General features: G+C 41.3%; 3 protein-coding genes across 3 annotated transcripts; 1 reads left to right on the top strand and 2 right to left on the bottom strand.

Annotated features, from left to right (window-relative positions):
- Positions 1–3,552: 3,552 nt before the first annotated feature.
- On the bottom strand, positions 3,553–12,484 carry LOC120826722 (uncharacterized). The gene is made up of 7 exons (XM_078081259.1): positions 12,356–12,484; positions 11,385–11,518; positions 10,508–10,590; positions 10,109–10,242; positions 8,543–10,011; positions 6,198–6,356; positions 3,553–6,096 (listed from the first exon to the last, which is right to left on the bottom strand). The coding sequence occupies exons 1-7, from the start codon at positions 12,414–12,416 to the stop codon at positions 6,046–6,048; spliced, it is 2,091 nt and encodes a 696-aa protein (XP_077937385.1). The 5' UTR covers positions 12,417–12,484; the 3' UTR covers positions 3,553–6,045.
- Positions 12,485–14,997: 2,513 nt separating this feature from the next.
- Positions 14,998–20,557, top strand: ilf2 (interleukin enhancer binding factor 2). Its single transcript, XM_078081267.1, has 15 exons — positions 14,998–15,192; positions 15,669–15,728; positions 16,242–16,284; positions 16,877–16,981; positions 17,077–17,154; positions 17,240–17,342; positions 17,799–17,864; positions 18,038–18,154; positions 18,926–19,004; positions 19,092–19,179; positions 19,315–19,376; positions 19,465–19,579; positions 19,641–19,731; positions 20,139–20,330; positions 20,434–20,557. Exons 1-14 carry the CDS (start codon positions 15,188–15,190, stop codon positions 20,288–20,290), a joined length of 1,164 nt encoding a protein of 387 aa, XP_077937393.1. The 5' UTR covers positions 14,998–15,187; the 3' UTR covers positions 20,291–20,330; positions 20,434–20,557.
- Positions 20,558–20,961: 404 nt separating this feature from the next.
- pex11b (peroxisomal biogenesis factor 11 beta) lies at positions 20,962–23,635 on the bottom strand. The gene is made up of 4 exons (XM_040189231.2): positions 22,912–23,635; positions 22,208–22,323; positions 21,929–22,130; positions 20,962–21,610 (listed from the first exon to the last, which is right to left on the bottom strand). The coding sequence occupies exons 1-4, from the start codon at positions 22,965–22,967 to the stop codon at positions 21,244–21,246; spliced, it is 741 nt and encodes a 246-aa protein (XP_040045165.1). The 5' UTR covers positions 22,968–23,635; the 3' UTR covers positions 20,962–21,243.
- Between the last annotated feature and the right edge of the window lie 1,642 nt (positions 23,636–25,277).

Raw genomic sequence — 25,277 nt, forward strand, 5'->3', positions numbered from 1 at the left:
CCAGGCTAACCTGGGCCAGCCCTAACTATAAGCGGTATCAAAACCGAAAGTCTTAAGCTTTGTCTTAAATAAGATGTCTGTGTTTGCTCACCGGACTGAAAAGGTGAACCTTTTATATTTTCATATCAAGATTTGCATCTCAAAATATAAAATCTGCAATCGAAAAATATAATGCAGTGAATATCAAATTATATATAAGATTGAAAAAATATATTTTATTGAAAAAAATTGATTATATCGAAACTATATTCATCCCAAAAATATTTTTTGTCCACTTATTTTAATTTTAAATACACTGTTGTATTTTTCATGTTCAACAACAAAACTTAAACTTTCAGGTTCACATTTGTTTTTCAAATAAACAAAACTTTGGACCTGGATTTGGCTCCATAAACGGGTTCCACAAAAGAGGAACTTAATAACTGAAGGCTCTGGCTCTCCCAACCTACTTTTTAAGACTCTAGGAACAAAAAATAACCCCGCATCTATGGAGCTCAGCAGCCTACTAGGGCATTACGGTGTTATAAGAGAGGGTGCCTCACAAAGGCACATTGCCTTGTAGGTGTAGAGAAGTGCCTTAAAGTCTATTCTTGATTTACCTGGAGCTAGCACAGAGAAGCTAATACAGGAGTAACATGATCCTTTTTCTTAATTGGTGTTAATACATGTGCTGCAGCATTCCAAATCACCTGCAGAGGCTTAAAAGACTTCTAAGAGAAGATTGAAAAGAATTACAAAAACCAGTCTAAAAAGTAAAAACTAATTTGTTTGCATCATTTTGATAAAGAAAATGCCTGTTTTTTATAATATGTAGAAAAAAGGCAGTCCTTGAAGTCTGCTTTATCTGAGAGTTAAAGGACACATCCTGGTGGAAGTGTAAGGGATGCGTGGGAAGGCAGGACTCAAAATGCAGACTTTCAAAAGCAAAAAGACTTTAATAGTCAAAAAGGGCAAAAAGCAAAAGGCCAACGGGCAAAAACACACACAGGAACCAGGGGAAAAACGGCAGGCAGGAACTACGAACATCCAGGACCATAGACAATGATGCGACAAGTGACAAGAGACACACACTGCTTAAATACACTAGGGAGGTGCAGGTGATTGGATACAGGTGGAAACAATCAGTCAATCGCAGGGGATGACAGGACAAGGCAGGAAGTGAAGTTACCCAGGGAGACACAAAGCAGAAACCACAAAATAAGACAGGAAATAAACCACACCGTGACATGAAGATGACTCCAAGATTCTTTACGTTGCTGCTGGATACCAGAACAATTCCATCTTCAATTCTCCATACCAGAGAATCTATATCACATGACAACTGACTTCAACGTTGCTCTTGGCCTATCCTCTGTTTTGTATAAGTATAATATTAGGAAGTTACTGGTCATCCAGGTTTGATGTCCCCAAGACATTCTTGAACTCTATCAAGCTGGCCGGTGTCATCTGACTTGAATAGATACAATTGAGTATTGTCTGCATAACGATAAAGGTTTATGTAGTGTTTTATAAATTGGTTTGATGGTTATACCAAGGAGCAGTTAATATTCTCCTTACTAGAGGAGCAGTAGCGTCCACTGTGTGGTTTCAGAACATTATTCTGGCACTATTTGAATTGTGTTTGGTTACACCCTACACTATCGTGTTACCTTTTCACCAGTCTATTGTGCTGTCTCCTGTTCTGCTGACAATCCAGCAACAATTAATCTTCCCATTAAAATGTCAGAGTAAATGTTTTTTCTCAAACAAGGAATATACAGTGACGTTAATCACGACTTACTGTATACACAACACAGCATTTTGATTTATGTACTGATAAGCAACTGAACTGTTCAAGGTTTGGGAACAATGTGGTCACTAGTGTTACCTGCCCAGTTCTGTGGTACAACTATACAGTTTAAACAATAGCTGCAATGATGCAATAACTTCCAGGGAGGTATGTGTTTGAATGCTAATGTGACACATCCCTGTATTACCTTGAAAAATGCGTCACCATCAAATATTCACATTTGTTGAAGCAGGCCGCACTTTTTCACGTTACTAACATTTTTTCAGTTTAGGTTATAAGTGGGCTCACAGATCTAATCAACAAAGCAGCCAAGTTAGTAGCCGAGGGTTATATCAATTTAGTATTCACCATTTTTAGTTTCCAACCTAGGGCTTGAAACCAATTTCCATAAATAAAACCCTTTCTTTAAAAACATCTATACTCAAGACGAAACTAGCTAATAAACCTGCCAGTTGCAAATAGTATTAATTACCATAATTACCATGTTTCACTTAAATATATTTTTTGATATTTGCTGTATTGTATTTTTCAGTTACCGATTTTATATCTTCAGATTTGAATCTTTGAAAATTTCTTCTTCTTTTTTTCAAATTCTGATTTGTGGGCAACTGAGAGGGGCATGAGTCTGTTGTGGTCAATAATTGTGATCTATGCCTTATATTAATGTGTCTGAAATAAATAAATAAATAGTTTTTGAAAAGGCATTTTTGTTTTAGCAGACTCTTGTATGAATTCTAATATGAACGAAGGGGGCCATTCTGTTCAAAAGTCTTGATTGATTTTTGATACAGGGCTTCAATTTAGGTATACAGCTAAATTTAACTGACATTAAAGAATGTTTAAAAAAGAATCCTTGCTTAAACCCAGCCTTAAATTCTAATCTATTTATTGATGTAGTTGAGTGTCTGATGCTGTAAGTGATTTTGATCATTTATGTTTATTTAGAGGGCGGCACGGTGGCGTGGTGGTTAGCACCGTTGCCTCACAGCAAGAAGGTCCTGGGTTCGATTCCGCCCAGTGGCCTTTCTGTGTGGAGTCTGCATGTTCTCCCCGTGTCTGCGTGGGTTCTCTCCGGGTTCTCCGGCTTCTTCCCACAATCCAAAGACATGCTCTGGGGATCAGGTTAATTGGTGACTCTAAATTGCCCGTAGATGTGTGAATGTGAGTGTGAATGGTTGTGTGTCTCTGTGTAGCCCTGCGATTGGCTGGCGACCAATCCAGGATGTACCCTGTCTATCGCCCGAAGTTGGCTGGGATGGACTCCAGCCCCCCCGCGACCCTGTGTGCAGGATAAGCGGTTTGACAATGGATGGATGGATGGATGGATGGATGTTTATTTAGATCAAAATACAAAGCCAAACATAACAAAAATGATGAAGAACATCAGCATGGTACTTTACTCATATTGGGACCAATTTTATATTTTCTTTTCTTTGTATAACATACACCCAACATTTGAAATGCATAATACATATAATAACAATTACAAATGTATTGTGTGAATGAATGGTCCTAGAAGCATGTAAGAAAAGAAAAACTGTGGAATAATAAATAACAGCTATTCATCATTGGCTTTCATTGAATAAAATACTTCCATTGAATACATCATTTTGTTTTCATTTTACATGATTCATTATATTAGCATTGTTATACTCTATTTATATTATGGTTTTCTAACTTGTTTACAGGTTTCCTAAAAGCATGCCTCACATTCTCAAAACTTCACACAAATCTACTAATTCTGTCCCATATAAAACACAGCATTCCAAATAATGGTATGTCTTTAATGGGGTTTTTTTGTGGTCACAAAATACAGACTATGAAATGACATTCAGTTCGTTTCATTTCAGTAAAAGTAAAAACTTTTAAAAAAGGCTTTCCGTTTTCCTTTGTGTCTGGCCAATTTTGGCTCATGGTTCAGGTTTTTGGTAAACTAGCTGTAGGTTGTGAACATTGTAAAAGTATTGGTGAACAAAAATAATTGATGATTGTTGATCCATTTTGATGGAGTTTATGGTTCTATACTGCAGTCGGCCTGGAAGGGCGTGATTCAGTTGGAGTGATGAACATTTGACAGGATAAATGTTGACTGGTGGTTCCTAGCAAAGGTTCGCACCTATGATCAAGTCGTGTGCTGTTAAGGTTACTAGATATAGTTGGCTGCTGATACGACTTGACTGTTGCCTTAACAGGTGTGAAGTGTTCTTGGACCAGTCACCAGGCCAGTTGATGAATTATAAACTTCTACTCCAACTCTATTCTTATTTTATACTTATTGTCTGTTGGTGTCCTATTGAGTTTGATACGATAGAGTTTATTCTTTAAATAAAAAACACAACCCGAGTCATTCTACGTACAATGACTGAGTTATTATTTTCCTTCATAGTGTGGCTTTCATAGGACAATAGACAATAAAACACAGGTGTGTGTCTTTTCCTGTTTTGTGGGTGTGAGTTAAGGTATCTCCATAGTGTTTCTGATGAGTGTGTTGCATGTGGCAGTGTGTCACAGTCAGCTTTGTATTTCTAGTGGGAGTTGAAAGCCTTTCCCACTCAGCTGTCCCTCTCACAGCTCTGGCCGTCATACCGGCACTAGCAGCAGCCGGTTGTTGGGCTCTAAGAGCACCAGACATATTCCTGCTTTACTGCTGTTGTGTCTTTTAAGCAGCAAGGCCAGTCTGACCACACACCTGCTAAACCTCCTCAGTAGCTTTTATATAAACACTTTAATCCTTACTAATGCAAACAGGATGTATGTTAACATTCACACTGGTTCTCAGTTTAACTATGTCATATGTAAGTTGCAAACATTTAGATATATTTAAACTAGGGCTGTAGAGAGAGATATTTTAACGAAGTTAATGCAACTTTGATTTTCCTGTGTGCGTTGACCCCGGAAACAAAAGCAATCAGTTAGATGGGAGAAACTGGTTGAGGATGGAGAGAGCTTTTTGCATTGGAAGTAAAACAAACAGAGGCTCGACATACAGCGAAGAACTATGCAGAGGAATTACTCCACGTGTCAAACAGAAGGGGGATTAGTGGCAAACGGACCACTTTAGCAACATGTTGCTAGGCTACTTGCTTCCCGACATCTACCTGGCAGAGGACCACCACTGTGTCCATAAAAGACGTGGTTTGAAAACGTCCTGCTAAATGGGGGGAGATTGACCAGAGTCACTAGTTCTACATGTTCCACCCGGTGGAATTGTGTATTGGAGATGATCACATGTGTGTAGTTTTGTGGTTAAAAAAATGCCTAAAATATGCTTTCTAAAGTGATTAAAACAAACTTTTAACCGCAATTAATCTACATTAATGAATTTCAAAATATGAGATTAGTTCATTTTTTTAATCTATTGACAGCCCTAAATTAAACAAATGTATATAATTGATGCTGCTATGATCACAAATCAAATTCCAGCTTTCCTACACTGTGAAGTGGGTTTGGGGATGTAGCAACTGGACAAATGCTCTTTTGACTGCACCCTTAGTGATTTTGTGTTTTGGTTTGTGTTTGTTGAACTTTAAACCCTCTCTTGGTACATTTTTATTTATAGAAAGCATGCCTTTGTTTAATAGATTCATACAAATACACACAATAGCCAGCCTCCTTGTATCATCAAACAGCACGGTGTGAGTGTCAAACAAATTTTGTAATACGTAAGCGGTGATTAAGATCCTTACTGTTGAGAGAGTGGGAGAGGTCGGAGGCACGTCACTCCCTCTGTATTCCAACGTGGCATTATATAACTATCAGCTACTAAACATGCAGTTCTTCTTTGATGTAGATGACATCACAGCTGTTCTTTCAGTAAAAATGACCAAACATGGGTTGACAGCATTTTCATTAACATTTGCATGAACATGCCTTTAACAATATGACCATATTAAACACATCAATTGGAAGTTATGTGGTTTTCACAAGCATAATGTCATTCAATACACGTTTTAAAATATTACAATGAAATGTGTTTTCACCTGATAGTGTCAATCAAAATACTTTATGGATACAGGAAAAAAGTATTGGCAATTAGATTTTAGTTCAAAACATACTGTATATTGCATAGATATCTGAAGCCTCTGAGCACAGGAAGTTAAACATTTATATTGCCGTAAACTTATGGCAATATAAATGTAAAGTTATTATTGTGCACACTGGTTCATAATCAAAAGGTATTTCTTCATGTGCCTGGGCAGCCTATCAATGATCTACTGAAAGAAGTCTGCTACCTGTTGCCATTCATCCAGATCATTTCAGGGATTTACTGCATAGAACCCTGTTCTGTTCTTCTTGGGAGTGTCCCCCTGTGAAAAAAGCACGAGAGCACCAAATGTGTTTTCTTGCAAATAATAGGTAAAATTATACAAATACATGAGCAACCTTACTATACCTGCCATGTACTTACAATAATGACAGGGGCAGACCCCGGCTTCTGTTCCACCGGGGCTGGAGGGGCGTATGCCGGCTGAGGGCCCGGAGGCGATTGTGTCTTTTCAGGGTAATACGGATCCTGTGGAGTGACCACTTGGCTGCTTTCTGTTGTCATACAACACCACCGGACCAACTAAAGCAACAGCACAAAGGAGCAGAGTTCAGTGGGTAGAAGTAGCGTAAAACAATGCCTATATCCTGATTAAATCCCTCCAACGAATGACATTCGAATACTGTACGTGGAACTACTAAGCACGTTCAACATACCGCGGATATATTTTTGTTATCTGGTTTAACTAAAAACCAGCGAAATCCAGGGTTTGTTAATCTGGCTTTCCTTGTGTTTTTTTCAGCATTTGACCAATCACACACATTCACACATTCTGCTGTCAGACAAACAAAGACATTTAACACATAATCCAGACTGAAGCATTTGAAGCATTTTTTTGCCTGTGAACATTATTTTTGTATATTCTTATTTTTCTTTTATATTTTTTAAATGCTATTGTTCATTTCATTGTAATGTATTCTCTTTTGCAATGCCATGTAAATAATTCTGATTATTTTGATTCTTCAATTGAGGAAGGAAAGCAGGCCAGAAATGGCCGTCTGTGTGGAATGCATGAATTAGTAATGAAATGAATTAATTAGAACCAGTAAAAAATAGTAATATATCATAAAATCTGTTAATTTACAAATTCAAAGTGAGTGAATGTATTGCCAGTTGGCTTTTTTTGCACATGCACATCTTTTATTATACCTTTTCTTGTGTTTGTGTATATCCATCCAAGAACCAATCTCTGATTCGGTAGTAAGCAGTGTTTTTTTATCATTCCACTAGCTTTGTCTGGCTGACTATATCCAGAAGATGATACAAAAATATCTTGGTTCAGCTCTTGTTGGCTTTAAATGACTGTATATGTTCGAGAAGCCCATGTTCAACTCTCCAAATATCCATTCACACACAAACACCATTTAAAATCAACAAAAACTAAAAATCGATAAATTCCTGCCAGAAAGGACGGAGCGGATGCTAAGTTAAATATGGCTCAAAGAAACACAGCAAACCCTATCGACAAACCCTATCGACGCACAATAACTTTATGTCTGGGCAGAAGTTAGATTAGCATCTGTTGTTGGCTTTGTGTTGTTGATGTTTACTGCATTGTTTAACATCTAATCCTAACTTAAACCTTAAATCCTGGTTCCTATTTAGTTAATATTAATCATGAGACTTGATTTATAGTTTGGTAATATAATTAGTAAATTATTAATAATTCTATTGACAGTTATTTAGTTTTACACTATCTATTAACCAGACAATGTCTCATAGACCCTAACAACTGCATTATATTGTTTCATCAAAACAATGATTTAGTTTAAATATATATATATATATATATATATATATATATATATATATATATATATATATATGTAATATTTGTTCGGTTACTTAAATTCTAACTTGCACTGGCCCTTTTACTGGAATCTTAACAGTAATGCTCCCCTCCAACTACAAGCATGAATTTGCTGACGAAGTGTGTGTCTATTATAGTATCTCCACTTCTGATAGACGGAAAGGATTTTATTTGCTGAAATGCTCAGTGAAGAGAAGTTTTCAGACCCGTGTTGAATCATCACATCTTAACCTGGTGGTTTACTCTCAAATTGGTGAGTTAACCGCTAATGTGTTTCTGATAGTTATTTACCAAAGCAAATCATGCATGGTTTACGGCAATTAACTTTAAGGTGCAAACTTTCAGGTTGTGGCTTCGAAACTCTGAATATTTGTGCGCGGTTACAAGTAAACAGACTGCCATTCAGCTTTGCCTCTATTCTCATTTGTATTTGACTATGTACACTGCTGCTGTTATCAGTCATAGTTACACCTATGTCTTTAGAGTTTAGTCTTTTCAAAGAAGGATTTGAATGTGTGTGATGCATAGGTTTTGTTCTTTGTTGGCCTTTCATGGACCCAAGCTAGAATGAAATTCTAGACCAGATAATCATTACGCTACATTATATGTCATTTAGCCGACACTTTTATCCAAAGCGAGAAACAAGAAACAAGAAAGTGTAATTTCATTAAATAAGCTGATTTGCTATAGATAAGAGCCATTACAAGTACATTTTAAGTGCTACAATTTGTTAGTGTTTTTAGTCAAGGTATAGTCTATAATCAGAGTATAAACATTGTATAAATAGAAAAACAGTCATCAAAATATTTTGACCATATGACTAATATGTCATATGGAGCGGAGCAACTAAAACTGTTGAATGAAAATTGATATTGCATAAACCTGCTTGATTACTTACCATCACAATAAAGAGGATTATGAGTAGCAACAAGATAGCAGAGGCCAATACTAAGAGGGCAATACCCCATCCAGGTACCCCATCATTGCTGCTGCTGCTGCTGCCGCCGCTGCCCGATGTCTGGGGAACAACCGACTTCCCAGTTGAAACACTCTGAGAATTTGTGGGTTTGTCACCCACAGTTGTGCTGTTCACTGTAGGGTCACTGTGAGTTGCATTATTTGTCTTGGTGGTTGAAGATACTGTTGTGGTATCTGGGGTAGTTGTAGCTTTTGTGATAGTTTTTGTAGTCATTAAAGTATTTGTAGGTGTAATGGTAGTGTTAAGATTTGTGTTTCTGGTAGTTGTGGTGATTTTAGGTGTTATGGTTGTCATATGCGTTGTAGGTGTGGTAGCTGTAGGTAATGTGGTGGGTGTAGTTGATGCTTTTAAGGGTGTGGTTATTGTAGTCGTAGGTGCCGTAGTTGTAGATGGGGTTGTAAGTCTAGTTGTGGTAGTTGTAGGTGTTGTCGTTGATATAGTTGTTGGCGTGGTAGTTGTTGTAATTGTTGTTGTAGGTGTAGGTGGGGTTTTGGCTGTTGTATGTGTAGGTGTGGCAGGTGTTGTTGTATGTGTGGTAGTTGCAGGGATTGTTTTAGGTCCACTTGTGGTAGTTGTTGGTGTGGTAGTCGTAACTGTTGTTGTAGTTGCAGGTGTGGTTGTGGTTATCGTAGATCTAGGTGTTGTGGTTGGTGTAGTTGTTGGTGTGATAGTTGTAAGTGATGTTGTAGGTCTAGGTGTAGTTGTTGTAGGTGTTATGGTTGGTGTAGTTGTTGGTGTGGTAGTTGTAAGTGTTGTTGTAGGTCTAAGTGTAGTTGTTGTAGGTGTTGTGGTTGGTGTAGTTGTTGGTGTGGTAGTTGTAAGTGTTGTTGTAGGTCTATGTGTAGTTGTTGTAGGTGTTGTGGTTGGTGTGGTATTTGTAAGTGTTGTTGTAGGTCTAGGTGTAGTTGTTGTAGGTGTTGTGGTTGGTGTAGTTGTTGGTGTGGTAGTTGTAAGTGTTGTTGAAGGTCTAGGTGTAGTTGTTGTAGGTGTTGTGGTTGGTATGGTATTTGTAAGTGTTGTTGTAGGTCTAGGTGTAGTTGTTGTAGGTGTTGTGGTTGGTATGGTATTTTTAAGTGTTGTTGTAGGTCTAGGTGTAGTTGTTGTAGGTGTTGTGGTTGGTGTAGTTGTTGGTGTGGTAGTTGTAAGTGTTGTTGTAGGTCTAGGTGTAGTTGTTGTGGTTGGTGTAGTTGTTGGTGTGGTAGTTGTAAGTGTTGTTGTAGGTCTAGGTGTAGTTGTTGTAGGTGTTGTGGTTGGTGTAGTTGTTGGTGTGGTAGGTGTAAGTGATGTTGTAGGTCTCGGTGTAGTTGTTGTAGGTGTTGCGGTTGGTGTAGTTGTTGGTGTGGTAGTTGTTGTAGTCATTGTCAATGTAGCTGGTTTTACGATGTCATCTACAGAAAAACAAAAATAACTGATTACGTATCTATAAATGCTACTTTTAGCAACAGAGAAACACATTGGGATTATGTGTACAAAATGATAACTTACCGGTTGTGTAGCCCAGGTTTAGTTGGAGGATTTGGGGGATGATATTGTTGGCATTGGAAAGAAAGAGAACGACAAGCTGTCTGTTGATAATGTTGTGGAAGACAACAGTTGCATTTGCGATCACTGATCCAGAGCTGTGAAAGAAAAGAGTATTTTAATAAAAATAAGTTACAAATATCTATCTTTGTCACGTATTGTTCTTTTTACAAATATATACTTATATATACTATGTACTTATATGTATGTAAGTGTTGTTGTTGTTTTTTTTAAAACATACTGAAAAACTAAATACCAGCCTCCAACCTGCTGTTGTTCCACTTATGGTTCATCATCAGGCATACTATGTAAAACCAAAGGCAGAACCTTTACAATAAGAGAGATAAATGATAGTAATAATACCTGAATGTCATTGTGTGGACACCTCCATAGAAGGTGTTTGTTGGACACCTGCTGGTTGTAGTGCAGTTATAGACGTTGTTCAACTGCAAAAGAACAAGAAAAAAATATGCCAATCAACACCTTATTTAAATAAAGAGGTAAAAGTTCACTATAGTTACAAATTACTGTACACACTGTAATGTGAAGCACATATTTAATTACCAGCAGCCCTATCACGCACCTGGATAGCGTCCAGCCTTTATAAAACTCAAATCACAAAGCAATCCTATCCAAAGATGAGCAAGTTGTGTTTACTGTGTATAACATCAGGATTTCTAATGGTGCACTGAGGCCACTGTAATGTGTTGCTAGTGTTGTAGAGCAACAATTCCAATTGCCCGAATTTGCCTCACAATTCATTACAACATCTTAGACAAAGATATATAGATATTTTACAAACAAATATAATACACTTTTTGAATGAAAGAATGTGTCCAAACTTTTGACTGGTTCTTTAAAGCTGAGCAGAATAATTCCCATGACCTAAACCATATGCATTTATTGAAGCCATATGAGTATTTACTCTTGGTCCTCCTGGCAAATAAAACCTTGCGTTCTGACAGTACTTAATAGATCTCACAGATTCCAAATTACAATTTCAAGTCATTATGGAGATATTTTTTAAGTCAAGAGCTTAGCTCTTAAATGTCAGATTTTCCCCCAAAACACTCTAAACTATGAATTTTGCTTGTTTACTATGCGTGTTCAGTCATAGAGTCAGTGCCCCCTCTCCCAGCAATACAAAATCCTGGTATAGAAATAGTAAATAGATTAGATATTTGGACTTAGAAAAGTTCATTTTGCAAACGTGGTTATCATTGTATATGGATCATCTTACCAGGTCACTGACTTCTTTATACATGGTGTGGGATTCTTCAGATGTTGGGTTGGCCAGTTCTTTGGTGAAAACTCGGTTGGTGATCTCCAGTGGCAAATAGAAGGCGTACAGTGGAGAGCCAGGAGCCAGGAGCCCTGCAGGTTTCAGTGTGACATATTTTGTGTTGATTTGAGAAAAAATATGTTCCAGAATATCACTCACAGTAATGTGTACACTTGTGACTTTAATGACTTAGTCACTACAAAAGCCCTGAATATTTCCATTTTTTTCTTCTAATGCATCTGTTTCTTAACTCTTTTTTCCAGCTGTGACACTAATATTAGACTCCTAATTTCCTCCTTTCTACTTTGGGTATGATACTCTTATGAAAAAATGGGAGAGCTGCACATGGACTTCATAGAAAAATATATTGAACAAATAGAGAAACCTTAGTCTTAAAAATCTGTAATCTGTTCCCAAAAGGATACCAGTCAAATATAGTGTAAACTCAAATGTAAAATAGCATGGCCTATTTTAATATATTTCACTTATTTGAGTGTGGGGAGATTCACTAAAATGTGATGAAAGCAGTAAATTAAACTTTCAAGGTCAACAATAAACTTCCAGTCTCAGCTCTTAGGTCCAGATTTCCATTTTTACCTCTACATTTCCATGGCAACTACATTGTGAGATTTGATTAAACGCTCCAGAATAGCCACTATATGGACATTGTTTTAGGATTACCAAACAATGTACAGATTACAATGAGTCCTCTGACAGGCCACTAAGACTTGATTTTGCCTTTTAAGACCTCAGGTAAACATGCTCGACAAAGTTTTTCTATTCTATTATTGAATAATTGTGCAAAGACACAAGTACACCTTATTGATCAGGACATTCTGAGATGAATTTTAAAATCACACAAATATCAATGTTTTAATCAAAACAAATTCCCAATTAAAAGCAGCTATTAATGCATGAGTCTTTCTTACCGGAACGGGCCATGGCCACTAAACACAGCGCATTGGTCCACAGCCATCTCAGGTGTACCATGGTGAATCCAACTAGTAAAAGTTAATCCAATAATACTCTGTTAATCTTTGCTTCGTTGCTGCTTGACCACTTAAATGCTGTTGTTATCTTTCACGTCAAGGCTTTTATTCATTCAGGAGAAGAATGGGCAGGGATTGGAGGCAGGTTCCAATGAATTCCTCAAACATTAAAGATTCCATGACTCAGATGTTAAACACATACACCCTCAGCGTTTCCTTTGGCTAGAAAACCTTGTTGGTTTTAGTTTGTGTAGATATATTTGTGCGTAAACATGTTCTCTACTTTTCCTATTATTATATTTTTTGCAAAAAAGGAGCATGTTGTCTCATTTCTCATCTCATCTTCTATCGCTTATCAGGGGTTGGGCCGTCGGTGCTGGTACTGCCAGCAGAGGACCCCATACTTCCCTTTCCTGGACTACATATGCCAGCTCTGACTGTGGGATCCAGAGGCAATCCCAGGGCATAATATCTACTATAGATATAACCTATCCACCTAGTGCTGGGTCTTGCCTGGAGCCTCTTCCCAGCTGGCAGGGTCTGGAAAATCTCCTGAGGGATGCGCCCAGGGGGCACCTGGTAGGAGCCAGATTGTACCATTCAACAACTACTAATGAATCTCTGAAGCTTCGCACTTATGGTGGCGTCTCAGTTAAAGTTGCCGATAAAGTTGGCAAGATATTCACAGATTCAGACTTTCCGGTTCAATAGCTTGTCGTTGTTTAAACACAAACGACGGCTCCCTGTAACCATGGTGATGTCGCTTTGCAGATGGCCCTGCGTACTCGTCTCACAGGTGGCTGCAAATTAAGACCAATGTGATTCGTCCAGCTCGCAGATCCCTATTAGTAAAATACTCTATTTCAAAATGAAATGCATCTTTATTGATGACGTTACGGTGAAGGGGCTTGTCAGCCCTCTAGGCACTAATCGTGTCTAATAAGTGTCCCATCCCAGTCTTTGAACTGCCTTTAAAACAGATCCATGAAAGGTAACCGACTACTTTCACTATGTCCATGTATACTTTCATGATATATTTCTGTACAGTTTGGGAGAAAATTAAAGGCAGAGGTCAAAGGTTGTAAAAGAATTGCACCGGATTATCATCCTCAGTCACTATTGCAGTAGTGTCCTTTGGTGAAGGAGCCACTGCTATCTCAGCCCGACCTCCACGGCCGATTAAGGATCTGATTTGCCAACTTCCCTTACCTCCCTCCCTCAAGTGATCAACCCTCACCTCAAGCAAATAACACCATAATGTCTCATTGAAACTTATTAAGCGGGATGGCGACACCTCCTGATTGTTGAGTGGCATGAGATAAATAACAATGTTGACGCAATTCTCTTTTTTAAAACTCAATTCACCTGGTTCAGCCTCCCATAAAAATATCAAGTGTATATATCTTTTGTCTAAATAACGTCAAAATTATTTTCTTTTCGTACTGACAACGTGCTCACACAAATGGACTTTGGGTTATTTGTGGTGATGTATGTTTAAATGACATATCAGTATTAACAGACTGGTGGAGAAACGGAAATAAATAAATAATATTAAATAAATCAGAGGTCATAAACAATGGCGGTCCTCAGCAGACTGTGTGCAGGGTGGTTTCAGGGGTCAGGGGTCAACGCACACTGGAACTATACTAACAATGTTGCGTTAACTGTATAGAAACAAGAATGTGTCGTACAGCTGGGAGTACCCACAGCTAACATTACTATTCATTTACTCTTTTTTCTGATTCAGCAATTGCAGGACGTCAGTGACAGGTTAAGATTGGACAAACACGGGGAACTATGGACCAATAGTGTTGACATCAAATATCTGAAAAAATTGATACATTTAGGATAAATAAAGGATTAACATATAATGCAGAAATTAAAGGATATTAAATATCAAAGTGGTTTCGGGAAAGGGAGCAATACAACATATGCAGCTTTCAGTTTGGAACATGACATTAGGAAGGAACAGTGCGTATTTATAGATGGATGAAATATGTTGTATTAAAGACATTCATAGTCAGAGTTGGAGAGAGCTACATGTATCCTCAAGGGAGTATTATCTGTCCTTTACTATTCTCCATAATGATTAATGAGGTTTTTGGTGAAATAAAAATGGGATGGGATTGTCACTATTTGCTGATGATGGGTTGATTTGGACGAGGGGAAGACATGTAGAATTCATAGTAAAGATTTTGCAAGTTGCACGGTTGAAAGTGTTCATACAAATGGAGTTTTAAATGTTCAGCAGATAAGACAAAAACAATGTTCTTTACAAGGAAACAAAACGATAGTGATATAAAACCATATAATCACAAGATTGAAGCAAAATATATTTTTAATTTTTAGGATGGTGGTTTGATGAAACAATAGAACATGTTATTTTATACTCTCAGAAATATGAGCATGGCAGCTAATTGGAAGCCTCTGCGAGTAAAAAGTGTAGATTTACAAGTGAGTGCTATCAAGTGAGTGCTATCAAGTGAGTGCTATCAAGTACTATCACGGTATCAAGTACAGATATTATTGGAAATATATATTTTTGTATTTATTAGTGATGCGAGCTCTGGACACCCGGATCCACTCTCCGTGGCGCTGGGCGGCGGTAATGCATCAAACAGTTGTTTGCCAACCGCCAATAAACATAGGAGAAGAACAAGAAGAAGAAGAAGAAGAAGAAGAAGAAGAAGAAGCATCACCATCATCATCACAGAGCGCAGGTCCACAGTTCTCCGAGGATTTCTGCATTATTTGATCAAAACGTCGTACGCAATGAGGTAATTATTTTGTCCTGATATTGAGTTCGGTTTTGTGTTGTAGCCTTTGACAACCAAGTTGTTGACCGGTGAGCTAATTTAATCGTAACCCCAACTGTGAGGTCAGCTAGCGGCGTGCGCAGTTTGCACGCTCGGTGCTCGTATTAGCTGACACGTTAGAGGTACGTTGGCCCGTTTATTAGCAGGATTTCTGACCGGTTCTTCCCTGTACACGTGGCTGCATTCCCGATATACAGATGTGTTCGGGGCAGCCTTGGGATTCACTGACTGGCCTGACTGTTAGCTGAAGTAGCTTAGCCAACATGCTAAAGGAATGACTGACAAAGATGCTGCTGCGAACGAAGCAGCATCTGTGGGATGAATCGGTACCACGGAATCACTGCTCTCGTCATTAACGCCAGATTTGATTTGCAAATGTAACGTAACGTAACGTGACTAACATCCAACGCATCGTTGTGATTTGTGATCGTGTCCAGAGGGGACCGCGGCCGGGGACGGGGAGGCCGCTTCGGCTCCCGTGGAGGTCTGGTCCAGGGGTGAGTCCACCTTACTCCGGAGAGTTGGTCGTTGATTAATACAGCATTCAGAGATACAAATATGTGCAACATAGACTGTCAAAGGGAGCTTTTTGCCACAATAAACATGATCCATTTTGATGGTGGATTTCTATTGTTGGGAAAGTTTGTCACAGGTACCTTGAGAAGCTCTCCAGCTTGCTGTCTCAGTAGAGACGAGAGAAAAGGAGCTGGATTCAAGTTTATTTAAATAATGGATGTTTTCTAGAAAACATCTGCTGACCTGCTTTGTTGGGAGGGATTGTGGAATGTTTTTAATTATATTTTGATCATTATCAAGATAATATTGTTAATTACAATGCGTTGCAGATAGCAATGTTTAAAATGATTGACATCTTTTATCCATATCAGCTCCCGCTATTGGTGTGAAATAATACCACCCATCCAACTGGATGCCACGTGATTTACCGGTGGCCGCGGATCAAAGTCATTATAACAAAACCACCAGCTGACGTTTTCATCATTTCTCTCTAGGTACCGTCCATTTGTCCCACACATCCCATTTGATTTCTATGTGGTGAGTAAAAAAACCCTGTTTGGGGGGCCAGGCCTTAACATTTGACTGTTGTATTTTTTTGAAGAGCGACCTTGGTCGGATTAGGAGTGTTTCCCTGCTGTCTTCTGTTCTGACTGCAGCCAGCTTCTCTTTCACAGGGGTCACAAGGGTCAGAGTTCGTACGGTCATAGAAATCCATTGATCAAAATGTGCTCTGTCGCTCCTTTTAGCACATGTCACAAGGTCCGTACGATCTTCATCTACACGTCTGAGCTCCTCGTCAACAAGCACTTTCCGGTTTTGTTCACAAATACTTGAGGTGACTTAGGGTTGGGTACCGGTGCCATATTGGTACCGGTTCCTATACAACCAGTACCTACCGGACCAAAACGCTACGCAGATTTCGGTGGCTGAGCCGATTGAACAGCTCATTCTACCCTCCTGCGATGACTCCGTCATGCAGCAGCTCGCCGGCCATCTGCCGTCTATTGACATTCACTTAAGTCAGTGTTTCCCCTCCGTTGTAAGTCGATGTGTTCAAGAAGGGAGTGGCACGTAACCCGACGTCCCAGTGGGGTCATCGTACTGAAGTAGGCTGCTGTTTTGTTCCAAGTGTGAGATGGCCTTCCCCCGGGTGAAGCCCCCCCCCGATGAGACGGCCTTCAGTGAGTGTCTGCTGAAAAGAAACCAGGACCTGAGCCCCACGCCTGCAGAACAGGTCAGCCCCCCCCCCCCCCCCACCGTCTGTCTGCCCCGGGGGTCTCTTCCCTTCACTGACCGAACCGCTGTGTGTTGCTTTCTTCCTGCTTTCAGTCCTCCATCTTGTCTCTGGTCACAAAGATCAACAATGTCATCGACAACCTGATTGTTGCACCAGGCAGCTTTGAAGTGGTGAGTCCTTTGTATTCGCAGCGATCCGTGCGCTGTGTACCACGTCTGTTCTGGTCCGAAATGTTTAACACGATATCGTTCACAGCAAATTGAAGAGGTGCGCCAGGTGGGCTCTTACAAGAAGGGCACCATGACGACGGGACACAATGTGGCCGACCTGGTTGTCATCCTCAAGATCCTCCCTACGTGTGAGTGGTCAGAAAGAATTCCTGTCAAATCGTCTCTCTGCTGCGGACGTTCTTACTGCGTACACGCGTACTGTTCTGATGTTATGATGTCATTGGGGTGGTTGCCAGTGACGGGACCGGCCGCTCTCATCCCGAATGCGCCCTACACAAGGCGAGGATGCCGTCTTGTTTTTGTCCCAATTAACATGCCAACCTGACTGGTAGCGTGACCGCTGATACAATACATACAAACCTAACAAATGAATGCTGTGATTAAACAAGAGTATAAATCTAACCAGACATGTGATTTTAGCTTTTGGAATTTGACAGTTTTTGATTTTGAAGGGAAAAAAATCATTCATGCATCAGCTCATTGGTGTCAGGAGTTGCTGTTGGACCTTAAAGAGCCCTCTTGGATTAGCCAATGATAGCAGTGCTATGGTAACCGCCATCCATCATGATGACTTTTCTTCACAGTGGAGGCAGTTGCTGCTCTCGGCAACAAAGTAGTGGAGACCCTTCGCGCTCAGGACCCTACCGAAGGTACCGCGGATACGTCTCTGAACTCTGGATCCAGAGCCTCCACCATCTACTCACGCAATTCATTTGTTGGCTGCAGCCAAACCAAGCCAGTTGTTTGACGTGTGTGTGTGTGTGTGTGTGTGTGTGTGTGTGTGTGTGTGTGTGTGTGTGTGTGTGTGTGTGTGTGTGTGCAGTGCTGTCCATGCTGACCAACGAGACGGGCTTTGAGATCAGCTCAGCCGATGCCACTGTGAAGATCCTCATCACCACCGTCCCTCCCAACCTGCGCAAGCTGGACCCCGAGCTGCACTGTAAGAGTTCAGATGCACAAACACATGCATACCCGGGGGAGGTTAACCCCCCCCCGTCACAAACCCCATCGCCTGACACAGAAATCCCCAGATGCTCCTGGTTTGTGGCAGAGAAGTGTTGTGGAACTGCTGCTAGCCTGCTCTTAGCTAAGCGGACAAACGACATCTGAAACTGAAGCAGAGAGCCGGCGAACTCCTCTCCACCAAAGCCTCAGCGAAGAGTCTTTTCCCTAAAAACTTTCAAGTTAGCAGCGAGCCATGAAAAGCGTCGCCTCCAGTGTCGCAGTCTAATCACTCCGCCTAGACTGTCTGTACGAGATCGCTACAAATGTGTCAAATTCAACCTTTGCGACAGCCCTAATTATTATGCAACCCAACGGCTTCTTGGTTTTGGGTCAGTATCTGCTCTGAAGGGAGGGTTACCCTTTGGATTTGCTCCACATATTCAGACCTCAGAGAAATGTTCTACATTTCAGTCATTTACTTATAAACACCGCAATAGAAACCTGCCCGCTCAGTTTCACTAAGTAACATAATGTTTATAGCCAACAATTCAGATTTATTTCCTCACCAAATTTCGCACCGCTTGGGCCCAAAAGTTCTTTCCTTTTTCTTCCCTTATAGCTGCGATGGGTCGTTGCTGCATTTAATGATAGAACTGGTGGATAGGAGGATAGGTCTCTCTAACAGATGTTGAAATGTGTGAGACTTCTGATAATCAAATCCAGATGATGATCCGAGGGTTAATTTGTATTTGCTTCTTTCCTTCAGTGGACATCAAGGTGCTGCAGAGTGCTCTCGCTGCCATCCGCCACGCCCGCTGGTTCGAGGAGAACGCCTCTCAGTCAACGTGAGTCTCTGAGCTCCCACGAGGGCTGCTGCTTTCTAGTATTACAGAACGCTCCATTGACTTATTCCATGTTTGTATGATCATCAGAGTCAAAGTGTTGATTCGCCTGCTGAAGGACCTGAGGCAACGCTTCCCAGGTTTTGAACCCCTCACTCCTTGGATCCTGGACTTGCTGGTAAGACCACAGACCTGCTGCTTAACTCAGTAAGTCCAGGACCCGAATACACTGCCGGATTTGAAAGAAAAACCCAAAGCGCGCGTGCGTGTACGGGACGTGTCATGTGATGTGGTGACGTCATGTGTGTTGCAGGGCCACTCAGCGGTGATGAACAACCCGTCCAGGCAGCCCCTGTCCCTGAACGTGGCCTACAGGTCGGGTCCCGCTCAGTCCACGTTTTCATTTGGCCCCTCTGGATAGGGCGTTGTTTGGAGATTTGTGTTGGACGTGTGTGTTTTGAAGGCGCTGCCTGCAGATGCTGGCTGCTGGGCTCTTTCTGCCCGGCTCTGTGGGCATCACCGACCCGTGTGAGAGTGGCAACTTCCGAGTGCACACAGTCATGACCCTGGAACAACAGGTAGGTCCGACAGCATCTGGTTTGGGTCACGGCTTGTTTTAATCTGCCCGTGTGTGTGTAGGACATGGTGTGTTTCACCGCTCAGACTCTGGTGAGGGTGCTCTCTCACGGAGGGTACCGGAAGGTCCTCGGCCTCGAGGGAGATGCCAGCTGTAAGATACTTTCCTTTCTCTTCTCGTCATTGTAGCAGAAATGTGAATGTTTTCTGATTTAGAAATTAAGCTTAAAAAGCGACGTGCATTTTTCTAAACCTTTTTTTTTGCGACACCCCCCCCTTGACAGACCTGCTAGTTTTATTGATGACACTAACCCAGATGTTAGAAACTTTGCTCCACCAGTAGTGAGAATACAACCAAGCAGCACTGGTCAAAGCCCACTAGGCACTTTGCCTCGGATCGTCTCTAGTTAGTGTCAGCCTATCAGAGGGTTGCTTCTGTCTGCCTGAGACGTGACAGTCGTTTGACACCAAGTACAAAAAGCACTCGCTGACTTTAGGAATCGGAGGTGTATCCCTCTTGACTGCTGCGGCTTTCCTCTCTGTTGGCTTCATTTGCTGCAGACCTGGCCACAGAGATGTCCACATGGGACGGTGTGATTGTCACTCCATCAGAGAAGGCCTATGAGAAACCTCCGGAGAGGAAAGAGGAGGAAGACGAAGCTCTGGAGGAGGGAGGAGACGGAGAGGATGAGAGCATGGAGACCCAGGAATGATGACATCTCCACCAGAACATCAACGCTTTAGCAACTCCCAGTAATCCGCCTCAGGCTTGTCTCACACGTTCTGCGTAGGCCGATGAGGCCTGAGCTGCTTTTAAGTAAACCGCCCGTTCACTAACACTCTGCTCTTCTTCCAGCTAGAAGACGTCTGCTCGTGCACGAGCGAAAGCCCCAGCTGGATGGATTTGTCAGTTTTTATTGTTTGGTTTTTACCTCCTTGTAATAGCAACATACTGAATTAAACGTTGTTTTTTTATTTAACTCCAGGCTTGTTCTTTGGGTGAAAGTAGATCACAGTCGGCCACACTAATGCTCTTTGTCAGCGGCAAAAATCAGACGCCCGTTAGTGTGTGTGTGCTGTTCAAACCTGCTAACCGTGATGAGCAGAGAGGCTCGAGCACTTGGACGAACACTTCAGGCAGAAGAGCTGGCATCCCTAAATCCCACTCACCAGTTCCACGCTAAAGAACCAGTCGGCAGCAGGCACATTTTTACGAGCCAACGCCCATCAGGAGCTCTGGACTGACTATTGAATGTGGCCTTATTCTGGTCGATCCAGCTGTGCACTCACAAGTTCATGCGGGATTTATGTAGGAAATTGCTCACTGGCAATCTAACACAACAGTTTTATTAATCTGAATATTTTGCTACTAAGACAGACAGACTTCCATTGGATGAGCTTTTATTTTTAAAAAGCTTCCTGTAGACAATTGTGTGAAATGTGAGGAGACAACTATGCTGGACCAATGTGTAAATGATATCATGGAGGGCGAGTTACTCTTCCATCAGTTCAAGCATACTGGTCACAGCTGATAATTAGTGCAAGTGTTATGTAACGCAGAGGGGAAAAACCTGGATGATTTCAACGCCACATTTCCAAATTGTGTCCACAGTGCACCAGCAGCTCTACACAATCTGTCTGCTAGACTGGCCGCTCTGGCTCTGGCTCATGGCTTGAGTTTGAGCCAGGGATGCACCACGGTGAGGATGGAAAGGACAGAGGAGACGAGGCCACAGGCCCCGACGAAGCCTGAACCTGTAGGGTAAATCCCTAGCCGGTCTAAGGGGATGAAGAGATCACAACCGTTCTTCAACAGGTCCAACAGCAGTGGTGGGTTGCTGTACAGCACAGTCATCAGTAGGTGGAGCTTTCTGCAAATCCGTGCAGAAGTGGCAGGTGTGGAGCGGGAGGATAGGGTTGTGCTGGGGGAGCAGGGGGGTTTGGAGGGTCTGTAAGGCCCTTCGTGCTCAATGAGGAGGCGGAGCTCATACACATCTCGAGTCAGATTGAGGATCAAGGCAAAGAGGTAGTACCTGCAGAGGGCAACCACAGGTATGTTATGTAGAAATGTGAAAGAAAAAGATTTACAGTGGTTTCATTTCTTCGAGGGCTTTTGAATCCATTCAAAACAAGTCAGCTAGTTTAAATTTAGACACAATCCCGATCAGTTTTCTACAGATCGCATAACACCTTAAAAGTGCTGTATTTTCAGCAGATATGACTTCATAAAGACGGCACTAACAAACGTATTATAGGGTGTCAATTCACATTAATAGTGTTGAATTAACCCTGGTTTATTTTTGTCAATACAAAGATAGGTCATTAAAACATACAGCAAAAAGGAGACTCACCTGAAAGATCTCTGACTCCATTTGTGCTGGTCCAGCTTAGAGACGAGGCCCACTTTTCCAGCCCACAGCACATTGTCACAGACAAAATACATGGCTCTGTTGAGGTGGCTGAGGGTCAGGCAGAGCCTCAGCACACCGTCAGAGAGGTGGATGGCCCTCTTGGCAGCTTCTAGTGCCTCCACTGAGTTCCCCAGACGCAGCACTGTGGGACACATGTGCACGTCAGACACAATCCTTCAGTTTTGTTGCTCGAAAAGAACTTGACTCTACTTGACTCACACTTCCTCGTCATGCTCATGTGTGCTTCCAGCTGACTGACAGTCCTGTGAAGTTCCGCCATTGATCCGCCTTTCTGCAGCGTGTGCCCCAGCAGGGTGCAGGCATACTGCGCGGCCCTGTCAGTCACAGAGCAAAGCACGCGTCTCAACTGCACGTCTGTTGATTCAGCTCGTTGCCAATAGTATATGCGCTGGTGTTAGTTTAGAAATACCACACGACGTTCGGTGTCATTTAGCAACAGTGTCTCCAATGCAGGGATCTGGTTTGTCATGAATCCTTTTCGATGAACTGTCCGCCCGGCAGTGATTGACAGAGAGAGCAGAATATCTCGTGTTTGTTAATACCAGCCTAGACGGGAGCGCTGGGTTTCCATGGTAACTTTCCTCAATGGTTCCGCTAGCGTAAAGTCAGGGGGACCAAACAATCCACCGTCCCTAAACTTCACACGCAGACCCCTTGTTGAATGGGAGACCTTCCGTAGACAACTTGCGAAATATGTCATCTTTCAAACAAAATAAGCAAACTAATTCAGACAACTTCATTTATTTAATTTGATGAATAAACGCATAACAACAAGGACAACAAACTAGCCACCGTCTGACCATTACGCTAGCGGGCACGTAGCATTAGTTAGCTAACGTTGGCGATAGTTAAGTGCGATTTGAAGGTTTAATGTGTACTTTGTATTACAGTTGCACCATTACCTAATTACCCTCTCCTTGGCTTGGCTCTGGGCGTTGAACCGAACCCAGGAGTCCATGCTGGCTGCTTGTTCTTGACCTGGGAGCGCTGCTGCTGGACTTGTCCGCCGTCACCCGATGATTACGTCACGAAATGTAGCTAACGCTCTCTGTAGCCGTAGTTACCAGCTAACGTTCTCTGTAGCCGTAGTTACCATCTAACGTTAGCTAAAGCTCTTTGGTAGTTACCAGCTAACGTTAGCTAACGTTCTCTTTAGCCGTAGTTACCAGCTAGCGTTAGCTAACGCTCTCTGGTAGTTACCAGCTAACGTTCTCTTTAGCCGTAGTTACCAGGTAGCCTTAGCTAACGCTCTCTGTAGCCGTAGTCACCAGCTAACGTTAGCTAACGCTCTCTGGTAGTCACCAGCTAACGTTAGCTAACGCTCTCTGGTAGTTACCAGCTAGCGTTAGCTAATTTAGATTATGCTGTTTGATAAAAGTTGCTCAGAGGCGAGTGGCGCCAACGCAAAAGAAAATGTAACTTCCGAGTCACGGAAGTTCTACAGGGAAAAATTCTGATACATATTTTTAAACTTCGTTATTATTTTCAGATTACCAATTTGTGGTAACAAGCTGTGCTGTCTCGATATAACCATACAATTATATAATATATATATATCAGAAAGAAGCACCTCCTCCCTTCCTTGTGGATGCTGTGTGTTTACTAGTTTTGGTAAAGTAAAGCATCACATCATGTCAGGATGTAGAAGTGTTAGTGATTTAGGATTATCTGTGCTAGTATGCATCTAATGACTCTTCAATTTGAATTTATTAGGATAAGAATAGATTACTGATGGATTTACAGAATCTATTCAAAGCGACAGACAACCATACGATTGGTTATAAGACCATAAGAAGCACGGTTTGTGATAACTGCTGATGCCATTAACAGCAAAACATCTGAACTGTGTAAATATTTCCTATATGTGTTTCAAAGGAGTCGTAAACAGTGAGAGGACAGTGAGTGAAGCCCGTCGAGGCTGCGTGTCTAATACGGTAAAGTTTGATTGGTATAATTCCATCCGTCACATTTTAATATACAGTCAACATTACAGAACATCACATTTTACAATGTAATAATTAAAAAATGAGAAGAAAATGATTATAAAGTAGACAAACCTAGGACATATATTGTGTCACAATAACCATGTTCAATGTGTTATGAATGGGAGGATTGATTCGTTTCATTTTCTTAGTCTGTGTCACTCAGGCTTCTCAACATCTGGATCTTCAGTGGTTTGAATACAGGATAAAGACAAATTTGATCCAGAAAGGTTTTTGCTAACTTTTACTTGAGTTATGAAAACAATGAATTAAATATATCAGAATCATCTTTCAGAACCTGACTAATGATCCCACCCCTATAGACGGTCATTTACTAGATACAGTTTATTTCAAACCAGCTCAGATCATTTTCATATTTTAATTGTGTCTGCGTGAACAAACTCCACCCACTGATGTAGACAATGACGTGAGGCAGACGGCCTGGAAGCTAGACTAAGGATTTCTTTTGTTTCAGGTCGTCTGAGTAGCGATTTGAGACACATCAGTGTGAGCATGAAGGGGGGTAAATGGTAAATGGACTGTGATTCACACTGATGTCAGGAGCCACCTGCCCATCAGCCACTAACATTCACACTCTACAAGGGTGTCCTCCAAATGATGACAACAAATGATCCTTGCATGGCGACTTATTGAAACACAAACAATACTCACATAACGAGAAATGTATTGTTTGATTACACAGCAGACACATATTAATGTGTCTGTCATGCAGCTTTAGAAGTGTGTGTGTGTGTGTGTGTGTGTGTGTGTGTGTGCGTGTGCGTGCGCGCGCAGGCCAAACATCGGCACCACCACATTAAAATGACTGCATGGATCCGTCAAAGTGTTCCTTTCATTTTCAAGTGTTTTTATTATAATGTAATTTGATGCTGATACATAACTTACTGTATTCATACTATCAAAGATGTCACAACCAACCCTATTCCTCTACAAGGAAAAAATGGATTATAATTTCGAGGCGTTTCCTGGAGACAAATTCTTCGATTTGGTTGTAATTCTAAAAAAAAAAAAAAAAAAACTTGAAGGTTGGTACACTTCTAATTCATTAATTCCCATTATTGCTGGTGTGTTCCAGTCATGTTGAACATGCAACACGTGGCCCTCGTATTTCCCCTTAGTGAGCAGTCCTTCCTAAGAGACTTCCTGGGAAACAATTAGGTAATTTATATCTTTGCAATTACCTAATCGTTTCCCAGGAAGTGGCTTACAAAAAAATCATAACGTAACTGTGAAAATGTAATTCCACAATCAGACTGTCATTTTCC

The sequence above is a fragment of the Gasterosteus aculeatus genome, chromosome 10 (genome assembly GCF_964276395.1).
Source record: "Gasterosteus aculeatus chromosome 10, fGasAcu3.hap1.1, whole genome shotgun sequence".
NCBI lineage: Eukaryota > Metazoa > Chordata > Actinopteri > Perciformes > Gasterosteidae > Gasterosteus > Gasterosteus aculeatus.

Bases quoted from the DNA above. Each gene is read 5' to 3' on its own strand.
- LOC120826722 (XM_078081259.1), bottom strand. From the start codon at position 12,416: ATGGTACACCTGAGATGGCTGTGGACCAATGCGCTGTGTTTAGTGGCC. The intron at 10,591-11,384 runs GTAAGATGATCC...GTTCTTTTGCAG, and splicing joins ATAAAGAAGTCAGTGACCTG to TTGAACAACGTCTATAACTG. The intron at 10,012-10,108 runs GTAAGTTATCAT...GTTTTTCTGTAG, and splicing joins AAACCTGGGCTACACAACCG to ATGACATCGTAAAACCAGCT.
- ilf2 (XM_078081267.1), top strand. The intron at 17,865-18,037 runs GTACCGCGGATA...GTGTGTGTGCAG, and splicing joins CGCTCAGGACCCTACCGAAG to TGCTGTCCATGCTGACCAAC. The intron at 19,377-19,464 runs GTCGGGTCCCGC...TGTGTTTTGAAG, and splicing joins TCCCTGAACGTGGCCTACAG to GCGCTGCCTGCAGATGCTGG.
- pex11b (XM_040189231.2), bottom strand. From the start codon at position 22,967: ATGGACTCCTGGGTTCGGTTCAACGCCCAGAGCCAAGCCAAGGAGAGG. The intron at 22,131-22,207 runs GTGAGTCAAGTA...TGTGTCCCACAG, and splicing joins CATGAGCATGACGAGGAAGT to TGCTGCGTCTGGGGAACTCA. The intron at 21,611-21,928 runs GTGAGTCTCCTT...TGCCCTCTGCAG, and splicing joins TGGAGTCAGAGATCTTTCAG to GTACTACCTCTTTGCCTTGA.